At 45.6% G+C, this 10,736-nt stretch overlaps 2 protein-coding genes and 1 pseudogene across 4 annotated transcripts in view; 2 read left to right on the plus strand and 1 right to left on the minus strand.

The window, feature by feature from the left end:
* The window catches only part of LOC119284901 (plant intracellular Ras-group-related LRR protein 7-like), a 5,350-nt gene extending 2,111 nt beyond the window's left edge, over positions 1-3,239 (plus strand). The window contains exons 2-9 of the mRNA XM_037564080.1: positions 207-276; positions 637-683; positions 813-921; positions 1,142-1,227; positions 1,570-1,660; positions 2,574-2,659; positions 2,791-2,877; positions 2,978-3,239. Of these exons, the coding sequence (XP_037419977.1) occupies positions 207-276; positions 637-683; positions 813-921; positions 1,142-1,227; positions 1,570-1,660; positions 2,574-2,659; positions 2,791-2,877; positions 2,978-3,091 (690 nt within the window). The 3' untranslated portion in view covers positions 3,092-3,239. The remainder of the gene's footprint in view (positions 1-206; positions 277-636; positions 684-812; positions 922-1,141; positions 1,228-1,569; positions 1,661-2,573; positions 2,660-2,790; positions 2,878-2,977) is intronic.
* A 143-nt stretch (positions 3,240-3,382) lies between these two features.
* On the plus strand, positions 3,383-4,985 carry LOC119284902 (B3 domain-containing protein Os03g0212300-like). Of its 3 annotated transcripts, none has more exons than XM_037564081.1 (4): positions 3,383-3,492; positions 3,578-3,755; positions 3,870-4,364; positions 4,435-4,985. In XM_037564081.1, exons 2-4 carry the CDS (start codon positions 3,582-3,584, stop codon positions 4,708-4,710), a joined length of 945 nt encoding a protein of 314 aa, XP_037419978.1. In that variant the 5' UTR covers positions 3,383-3,492; positions 3,578-3,581; the 3' UTR covers positions 4,711-4,985. The 3 variants fall into 3 exon arrangements, with proteins under 3 accessions (XP_037419978.1, XP_037419980.1, XP_037419981.1); XM_037564083.1 differs by having other exon boundaries at positions 3,392-3,755; positions 3,870-4,158; positions 4,237-4,364; XM_037564084.1 differs by having other exon boundaries at positions 3,392-3,755; positions 3,870-4,158; positions 4,237-4,316.
* Positions 4,986-6,324: 1,339 nt separating this feature from the next.
* The window catches only part of LOC119283401, a 6,590-nt pseudogene continuing 2,178 nt past the window's right edge, over positions 6,325-10,736 (minus strand).

Here is a 10,736-nt window from a genome sequence, read left to right on the forward strand (position 1 = left end):
GTTACTGGTTCACTAAGTGAAATCCATATGGTGCTTACTCAGTTGTTTGTCCTTGTATAAATATTTCCTATTAGGTAGTTCTCATATTTCAAATATTTAGCATATAAGTGAACTTATTATGTCTACATGAAAAAGGGTGCCTTTCTGCATTTCTTACTGTAACATTGCACTTCTCTTCCAGAGTTACTTAATATCATTCCATGCAGGTGGTACCACAGGAAGTTCTGCAAGTGGGAAATTCCCTTAGAACTCTGGATTTGACAAATAACAAGATAGGTAATCAGAATTTTTAAGTAGTTATCTCCATTCAGGGTGATAGGCATTAATGCTTGGTATTGTCTCACTTTCTTGTACTTAGTCAGAAAGAAACTGGTTGGAAGTTATATGACATTTATTTTTCACTTCACAATGTGAGAAAGTGCTATATTTCAAGCCAACTTGCTACAATTGGACCCTTTATTTTCTTGCATTTCTTTTTCTACCAGTTTGTGGATACAATTTATCCAAAACCCGTGCTGGGCTGAATTCCCTGTTCTGAATAAGCTGTCTTGCCTGAAACTGCATAAGCTCTTTTCATTGATGTTTGTATAATTGTATTTCTCTTGAGCAATGACAATTCTTTCTTTTCGTTTTAAGTTGAGGTTCCCCAGGAAGTTGGTACCATTGTGAATATGCAAAGACTGGTAAGCATTCTTAGTAAAAAATGTCTTGGATTTTTTTAGAGATGTGTATTTGCAAGCAACGGTTCTTCCATTTGTTCATTCTCAGTAATGGCGGCTTGATAGTGATGTTTTCTCCTCTTGTTCCTGTAGGTTTTGGCTGGTAATTTGATTGAAAACATTCCAGCTAATATTGGATACCTGCGGAACCTTAAAATCCTCACGCTTGACAGAAATAGGATCACTGTCTTGCCTGAAGAATGTTAGTTCATACATCCTATCTATATTTTTTGTAAGAATGGAAATGAAACAAGCAAAGTATTACCATAGGTTTATTATTTTATTATTACATAACAAAGGTGGCCTAGGTTCTAATCTAAAACCTTGCCCTAACAAGGAGTTAGTACAGAGTTATGACTTTCATAACATTATTCTACCAACTTTTGTTTCCATTTTCTCACATGATCTTTTTTTCGATTCAGTGGGTTCTCTATCAAATCTTCAGCAGCTTACAGTTTCTCAGAATTCTTTGCTGTGCCTACCTAAAAGTGTTGGAGATTTGTGCAATGTAAGTTTCTTATTTGGTTCAATATGCCAGACTTAGCCTATCTCTGCAAAAGACTTGTTTTCAAGCACAAAAGGAATGTCTAATTTCCGAAAATCATAAAGATGCAGTCAGTATTGAGTTTTGTTTCACAACAGAAGTATTCTTTGTTTTCTGTCTAGTCAAATAAGTTAATTTTATGAAATGATTCAGTCTGCATTTCATCATTTTGTGTCACCATTAAATGTTCAAAAGCGTTTTTTTTTTGTAATGGTCAATGCCCTAGTGTTATCCTTTTTTGGCATTGTGGAGCTATGTGGTGTTGTTGTCAATGGCTTACCATCATTTTGTGTTTGACTGATGCAGATGCTGCTACTCAATGTATCTGATAACAAACTAAATGCCCTTCCCGAATCAATAGGAGGCTGCAAGTCCCTCGAAGAATTGCAGGCTAATGGTAAACCCGCTTGTTTCTGCAATACTACTACTAGTCCTATATAATTTGAGTTTCCTGTTCTCCGCTTTTTGCTTGCACTAGTAATCGTGGCCAGGCAAGGTACGTTCCGACTAATACATAGCACAAGAAACATGGAAATGGTACAGCTTCCATAATTTGTCAATACGTGATATAAGAAACATAAAAATGATACGATTTCGATAATTGTCCATACAAAATGGACAATGTACATCTGTACCTAATAATTTCAACACTTCACAATATATACAAAAAAGAAAAATATAGAACTGGAGAAGGGACAGGCACCAGTCACAGCAAAGAAACCAATACTAAATCAACATTTGGCACAGAGATCATCGACATTACCTTCGACATTTGGCACAGAGATCATCGATATTACCTTCTCAGAGCCTGAAAGTGGTATGGATCAGCTCGACTAGCTGTGCTTTGGATGAATGAAAGAATAATAGATAATAAGATTTCTATATGTTTGCCTCCAGTTAATTAACTTAAGATTTGCTTACTTTCATTATTGTCATGTTAATGGCTGTATGTTTTTTATTATCTTTTCTTTCATGAAATTAAGGACTTGTACCATTTATATAAATGAGATGTCCAGAAATGTAAATGTTGATTTAGTAATGATTACCATGCTGTGAATGTTATCTTGCCTTCTCGTCTACAAATGTTCAGGACTTTAAATGTCGATGTAGTAATGATTACTATGCTATGAATGTTATCTTGCCTTCTTGTCTACAAATATCCAGAAGTTATCGATTTAGTAGTGATTACCATTTGCTAGTCTGCAAATAATTTACGGTTGTAAAATCACTATTTCTTAGGATAATGCTGTTCGGCTTTATGTGTTGAGCAAAGCTACCTCTGGCTAACCTTCATGCTAAATAATATTCAGGAAATACAATCGAAGATGTGCCCTCATCAATTTGCAACCTTGCTTGCCTCAAATCTATATCATTGAATGGAAACAAAATTCGTCAGGTATGTGCCAGTGAATTTATTTGGCAACTTTGACTATCTTGTGCACTTTATGTACATATTTGTCCATGCCATTATGAAACAAGAAGCAATTAAGGAGCCATCCATCCTCAAAACTCTTTTTTTGGCTGCAGCTTCCCCCAAACTTGCTGAAGGATTGCAAGGCTCTTCAGAACTTGTCACTGCACAGCAACCCAATCTCGATGGACCAGTTTCAGCAAGTTAGTGACATGAGGGCACGACAGATTCCTGCAACTGAATCAACACTATTTTAATTTTAATTTTAATTTTAATCCTAATTCCCTTTCTCGTCTGTTGCAGATGGATGGATTCGGGGAATTTGAAGCGCGCAGAAGGAAGAAGTTTGACAAGCAGATTGATTCAAATGTGATGATGGGCTCCACAGCCCTGGACGAAGGCATTGATTTACGCTAGTTTTGCGGCAAAATTCAAGTGAACTTGTTTTTTCTTCATTAGTTGGAAGTAACTGTAAACTTTGTATATATCAGTCTCCCCACAATCTGATTCGGTAAAGAAATCAATAAATACAAAACATACAAAAATGAGTAGACTGTCTCTTTCATGTGAATCTACAGTCGTTGACTATCAGCATATTATGTACTCTCATGTCTAAGCCTACACCATCTTATTATGCTACTTTCGGTGGCAGCAAAGATTTGTCTGCTTGAAAATGAGCAGAGAGGGCTTTGCAAAGCTCCCCTCTCAAGTCTCAAGTAGCAGTTACAAGTGAGAAGCCAAGAATTAAACTATCGTCCAGCAGTCGTGTTAATTTGGAGCTCACAATACATAGGCAGCCCACCACCGGAGCTCGACACGTAAGGGCAAAAGACTGGTGCCGTCTTTCTAAACACGTGAATAAAGCAGGAGGAATCTGTTGTTACATCGTTGCTTTTTCCCTAGCTATATGATCGATTCACATCTGATAAGAGAGGGCAGAGGCAAGGAGGAGGAGGAAGAAGAAGAAGAAGAAGCAGAGGGTTTTGCTACGACTACGATGGAAGAGGAGAAGGCCTTTCCCAGTGACTCGTCAGGTTTCGAGTTCTTCATCATCATGCTCTCAAATTCCTTGAAGAAACTGGTACGTATCTGGGTTCTACACCGTGATCCTTGGTCATTGGTCTCTGGGTTGGGTTTGGTTGGTTGGTTCACCACTTGTTCAATTTCAACCGCTGCTTGACCCACGTCGTCGCAGAGGATGCCAGACAAGTTCGCCAAGGTGCTCGCCGGCCGCGAGCCCCGGGAAGTGAAGCTGCGGGAGGCCGGCAGCGGGCGCCGCAGCCTGTGGGACGTGAAGGTGGTGCTGGACGCCGACGGCCACACATACCTAGGGCGCGGCTGGGAGCGGTTCGCCCGCGCGCACGACCTGCGGCTCGGCTACTTCCTCGTCTTCAGCTACGACGGCGACGCCGTGCTCACCGTGAAGGTGTTCGACGTGAGCATGTGCCGCAGGCACTACAAGCACCACGACGACGATGATGCCAGTGCGCGCCTCTTCTTGCTTTCTTTCTCTTCGTTTCAGTACGGTGGTTGTAACAGGGATGGTTTTCGCATTTGGCCAGGCAGTGGGAGCAGCAGCGACAGTGGCGGCAGCAGCTCGGCGGAGGTGGAGGTCGACGACGCTCCGACGTCGCAGTTCACGGTCAGGCTGAGCGGCTGCCACTTCCTCGAGAAGCAGCAGCAGTATCTGGTGAGAGCTAGCATCTTTCTTATGTGCTAGCAGCAACTAATTTCGGGGTGCGTGGATCATTTGGGTGCAGAACGTGCCGCTGGAGTTCCATGAGGCGCACGGGTACGCGGAGAGGAGCAAGGTGGTGCTGCGGATGAGCGGCAAGTCGTGGGGCGTGACCCTGAAGCACACCAACCGGGCGGGCGGCAAGACCCGGTCGTCCTTCAGGTACGGGTGGCACCAGTTCCTGGTGGACAACCGCCTCACCGTCGGCGACACCTGCTTCTTCCGCGCGCTCCGCGCTGGCGGCGAGGACCACGAGCTCAAGGTGCAGGTCCGCAAGCTGGACGGCACCTTCGTGGAATGATCAGCCGGCCGTGTTGGCGTGCTCATCACCGGCATGCATGGCACAATGATCAGGACAATGGAGTTCTTTTACTTTTTCTAGTAGTTGTTTGAAGCTTTCGGATCGTCTTGGTATGTTCTGAAACCTGGATCAGTGCCTTCTGATGCTAGTAGCAGCAGAGTAACTAGTTAGAGAATAAACCGCCTGACTCTGTGCCTCCTCGATCGTGTGTGCAAAGAGGATGAGATTGTTCTCATCTTTGTGCTACAAGGATAAGATTTTCAGTTTCACGTTTACACATGCATGGCTTGCTTTGCCTACACAACGACTTCATGCTCTAAACTGAGGCCATCTTACTGACGATATGGGTTTACAAGAGATGGAGAAGAATCTGAACTTCGTCGTGCAACGAAGAAAAAGAAGAAGAAGAAACCGGCCTCCTCGCTAGCTCACATCCGCATTCAAATCAGGAATCAGGATCCACTTTCGGTGAAGTGAACTGACGCAAACATGAGATGAGGACGGACGGCGACACGACGGCGCCAGTTTGAGTAAAGAGATATGGCTACGGCCAGCTCCTACCTACCTCTCTCGGTCCCTCACGCTTGATCTGATGCCTCAACCACCGCCCCTCACGGACAGGCCGCTTGTCAAGACCCTGCTTCGTTGAACCTGAAGATATCTGACGAACAAGACACCAAGGCCATAACTGAAGAAATAGAAGAGGAAGATAGCGGTTGGGTGGAAACTCGCCAGATCAACGGTCCACGGCAGTGGCGGATCCCTGTTTACCATCCGGCACACTGTAACAGTTTACTGAAGCCTGTCATTGCGCTTCAGTTAACAGACCGTGCCGTCATTTCTTTCTCTCCGTAGGGACGGGCATCATCTTCTTCACCAAGTATTGTACCTCAACAATCTCTTCCCGCGAGTCCGGTCTAAGGATACGGAGCGGGAGCATAGTAGACGAAGTAGTAGATCACGTCAAGGTACGGAAAATAAATTGACACAGATAGAGAGGAGTCTTCTTTGTGATGAACTCACGTACAATGATTGCTCTTCATCTAAATATATAGGGGTAGGAGGTGAAGGGATGAGTACTCACTTAACATCAGGTGTGGAGCACTAGAGGGGCTAGGAGATGCGTCACGACTTGGCCTCCAGTCACACCCACACATGGCTCCGGTTTCCCGACACTTCTTGAGTACTTAGCCGTATATCCATGCCTCAAAACTAAAAAAAAAATGATGAACACACACAACAATGCCTGCTAATTCTGACTGCCCAATAATGATGCACGCGTCACTCGTCCCCGGAAAAAGAGATGGACGGGTCAGGATTATGTATTGACATGAGCATTCTTTACTGGAGCAATGATGAACGCGTTATTCATGCTGTCTTATGACTTCCCTATCTCAAATCATTTCTGTAGATCATAATCACACTCTTTGTCCAGCATCACTTAGGTCTCCAACCTAACACTGTAGACATCTAGCCTTGCGGGTTGCTTGGCCAGAAAATATACCACCATCACGCGTGAGACCTATTATTTGTTCCCTTCCATTTTGCTGAAAACATCATCAAAACTATCCAAAGTACAATCTAAACAATCCACCAAACTGCACGAGTGATAATTTAACCGACAACGATTGGCTTGAGAAAGAGCCCGGTGATGAGGCTCTTGAGGTCACCACCAAATGTGTAGCCATCCCTACCACCGAGGTATATGACTTCTAGCATCTTTGTCAAGTTTACCACAAGTTGTGCCGCTGGCAATAGTGCTGGTTCTATCTCCATACAAGCCTGGTTCATCATCCTCCACGTGTCCTCAGCCAACGCTGAGATCACTGCCACAGCCTCCTCCCCCGCAATGAGGTGCTCCTTCATGTAGCACTCCACGGAGCTGGCCACATCCTTGTTGTTGGTCTTCCCCATCTTGTAAGAAGGGATGTCATTGAGAAAGCGAGCGATCTGCCCGCTTGCGCGGACAATGTTAGGGACATTGACTGCCCAGTCGAACGTCTTCTTGGTTGCTGTGTTGCCCACACCCATGAGCATCACTATGGCCAGTGTGGGGAATCCCAACGACATGTGTGACACCTCTAGGTGCTCCTTGAGGCTGGGGGCATACTTTTCGTTGGACCATTTGGCCTCATGGAGGTAATATTCAGACAATGACTTGATCTGCACCCACAGTAACATATGTCAGATATGACGTGGACTTTTACTGAAATATGATGTCACGAGTATATCTTGAAAAATGAAGCTATTGAACTTGATATATTGGATTGGATGCTTTTGATAAGTTTTTACCGCTTCCTCGGCGTAAGATAGACGGTACTTCTCGTGTGGTCCCAAAGTGTCCTCAAACTCTTTGATGTTATCCAGCAATTTGATGTAAAACGTATGCAGATATTCAGGTAGAATAGATGCCGCGCTTCGATCCCATCTACAGTATATCAGGATTTAGGAATCTAAGACAGCGATAAAAGCCAAGGATCGATCACTGCCATTTGATAGTTTGACGAGACTCATTTAAATTTACTTTCACCAGGTTAAGCTTTAGTTCAGTGACATAGTAATAATTGCCCTATATATGTGCACACTAATATTTTGCAAACCTTTGTATAGCTTCATTGAGTTTACAACATTCCTCCAGGGTCGCGTGGACATCGTAGGTGTCATCCATCGGGGATAGCAGACCAAACGTCTTGACAAACATCAGTCGTGTGCGAGAGCTCTCCTCCTCATGGAACACACTGCAGGCCCAGAAATAGTTCTCCACTAGACGATCCCGAGCATAGCTTAGCTTTACATGGTCGTAAAGATCTCTCCACCACCTATAGATTGGACGCATTTTAACCCAAAAAATCATATAATATGTTGGTGCATACTAGTAGAAGTTAGCAGGATATACTGCAACAGTCGGTTTCATGGTGTTCCTGGATCGCTGAAGGGAAAGAGGATGCATGCATGGGTAGTCCTGGGTCATGGATGAGATGATGCTATCAACAATAATTATTCAAATGGGGTCACAAATTTGGTCATTAATGTTAGAGTTGTGTCGAATATTGTGTACAAGGTAGGTTACAGTTGGACTCTGAGTTGTATTGTGTTTAGATAGGATATGGAGTCGTGTCCTAGTAGGACACTTGTATCCTAGGCCTCTAATATATAGCGGGGGTAGACACACGATGTAACCTATGCCAACATAATAGCACGGGCACGCGGGGGAGCCGGCGGCGTGTGCCGGCGCCCGGGCGGCCGGGGTGCGGTGTTGTGACGGTGTCACGGGGAGGAGCGCCCGTAGTCAGGCCCCGGGGATGTAGCCATGATGATGAACCTCGTTAACAAATTTCGGTGTCGTGCTCGTGTGATTGCTTGGTCCTCGATAGATCAACGAAGCGCCTTGGATTTATTCTAACAAGTGGTATCAGAGCAAGGTTTGAGATCGATGCGACTCATGTTGATCTAGAGGAAGTATCAAGTTTGAGATGCAGCTGGCTGCGGTGGTCGGTGTGGTTCTCGGTGAGATTGGATCAGCGGAATGTTACGCGCGTTGCGGCAGTAGAGACGTGTGGCGATCGGATTGATCGGGCGAGCGTACAGGAGCACGTGCATGAAGGGACGGTGCGCCGCACGGGCAGGCAAGCAGCAGGTCGGTTGATTCCATCGATGGGAGCTGCGGAAGCCCCGTGTGTGGGCAGCTGCCCCAGGTGCGCACGGCTGCAGGCGGGCGAACCGAAGCCAACGCGGCTTGTGGGCATGGGCTTAGGACGTGCCAAGCTGGCCCTGGTGGTTAGTTGTGCGCGTGCTTGATGGGCTAGGCCCTTGTGTAGTGCTGATATGATGTGCAACACAGGAGAGGTGAGATCTGTTTTGGACAAAAAGAGGACCGAGTCCTCGTGTGACAGGATCAAATCAAATTGGTGAAGAAAATTACGTAGTAATACACCAGGAGAGCATGGGCACGGGCAAAGCAATAGCTAGCATCAGGGATTGAGCTAAGGATATTTTTCACACGGTCAGCTATACAAAGAACCATGGCACCAATGGGTACCTGGTTTGAGGTGAAGAAGTTCAACGGGACAGGAAACCTTGGGTTATGGCAGACAAGGATGAAAAATTTGTTGGTGCAATAGGGATGCTTGAAGGCGTTGCAGGAAGTCAGGTCAGCTGAGAAGGAATAATCACGCGATGGACGGAAATTCTTGGAAGACGATTTGGGAGCCTCGAGCGTGTCATGCAGTCGAACAAGTTCGGCTGGGTCGGACTGGACAGTCTGATGGATCGACGCAAGTCGGTTGGTACAAAAAACGGTGGTGAGAGCGGCGACGACGACATAGAAGCGTGATGCCGATGATGACCGACTTCTGGGCGTGGAAACACGCGGCACAGGCCCGAGGCTTGTGTGGCTTCGACAAGACTATGGCGCAGGATCGATTCAAGACGGTGCACATGAGAGCTTGAAGTCGACGGGACGCGGGGTGGACTGATCATCTACCATGGAGTCATGTTGAAGGTGGAGCTGGATTGAGGGGCTGCGATGTAATGATCCAGGGAATCAAAGCCTATTCAGCAAGGGGGAAAGCGAGTGGCACACAGTTCGGACTGGAGCCCAGTGGTCTGATGGAAGCGTGAAACTCGTCATCGGTCGGTGATGATCGATGGTACTCTGCAGTGGAGGTTGAGTGGTGTGGGTTCGCGGCCCTTGAGACTCGACCAGGACAGCGGAGGCTCGACGCGGTAATAGCGGCGAGGCGTGCGGTATGCACGGGGCATGGAGACGGGCCAGGGCTCTGGTGGTCATACATGTGGTGTGACAACTGCGAATTTGACTCGGGATGACTACAAGCAACGGTGAAATTCCTTCATGTTTCAAACAGGCGGTCAAGAAAGGAGCGGTGATGTTGAGTTCAGGTAACTCTTATGTGTGGCATCCAATATATGAGTTGTTCACTTTCACGCAGGTCAGTGATCAGTGTGTGATGGCGTTGGACTGATGCTCTGGAAGTTGGGAGCACAAACTAGAGTAATAAGGAACTTAATTTTGCTCGAGTGTTGACTGTGGTCAAGAAAAGGAGGGACTACAAGTTGCGGGTGGAGTCATATGGAGTCTTTGGAGTAGCAGCGGTACTCATGGGATAAGCTTAAATCCAATGTACATGGAAGTTTGACGCATTGACGAATTCAAGGTGGTGAAGAATATTCGCCAAGGTGGAGTTTGTTAGAGTTGTGTCGAATATTGTGTACAAGGTAGGTTACATTTGGACTCTGAGTTGTATTGTGTTTAGATAGGATATGGAGTCGTGTCCTAGTAGGACACTTGTATCCTAGGCCTCTCATATATAGCGGGGGTAGACACACGATGTAGCCTATGCCAACATAATAGCACGGGAACGCGGGGGAGCCGGCGGCGTGTGCCGGCGCCCGGGCGGCCGGGGTGCGGTATTGTGACGGTGTCACGGGGAGGAGCGCCCGTAGTTAGGCCCCGGGAATGTAGCCATGATGGTGAACCTCGTTAACAAATTTCGGTGTCGTGCTCGTGTGATTGCTTGGTCCTCGATAAATCAACGGAGCGCCTCGAATTTATTCTAACAATTAACTAAATCAGTGCTGAACTCGTCGTTTCTGCTTTTCAAACTATGTTTAAATTTTTACATTTGAACTTCTATAACATGGTACATGTATGTTATGTTTACGTACTAAATTATTTTCACGCATTTTCGAAAAGTTGTTGAGTGTTTGTTCGATCGCTGGCGCACTGGTTTCACCACAAGGGCGGTGCACCGGCCGGATATGTCACTCTTTTGGAGCCACTAGGTGTGGTCTTTTTCATGTTTTTTCGTACTCCTTTTACCTCCTCTCTTCATATGAGAGGGAGGGACCATGTTAAAATTGCTTAGGAATTAAAGATAGTATCTTCCTCATCTAAGTGGATTGAAGTTTTCATATGTATATGTTGCTCTAGAAAGGCGCAACTTTGATTTAAGTTGCACTTTTTCTGAAATCAAATTATTTGGTATAAGAAAATCTCAAGCAGGCTT

The sequence above is a fragment of the Triticum dicoccoides genome, chromosome 4A, assembly GCF_002162155.2.
Source record: "Triticum dicoccoides isolate Atlit2015 ecotype Zavitan chromosome 4A, WEW_v2.0, whole genome shotgun sequence".
Lineage (NCBI taxonomy): Eukaryota > Viridiplantae > Streptophyta > Magnoliopsida > Poales > Poaceae > Triticum > Triticum dicoccoides.

Coding starts and splice junctions, on each gene's coding strand:
- LOC119284902 (XM_037564081.1), top strand. CDS start 3,582: ATGATCGATTCACATCTGATAAGAGAGGGCAGAGGCAAGGAGGAGGAG. Junction 3,756..3,869: donor CAAATTCCTTGAAGAAACTG/GTACGTATCTGG, acceptor ACGTCGTCGCAG/AGGATGCCAGACAAGTTCGC. Junction 4,365..4,434: donor AGAAGCAGCAGCAGTATCTG/GTGAGAGCTAGC, acceptor ATTTGGGTGCAG/AACGTGCCGCTGGAGTTCCA.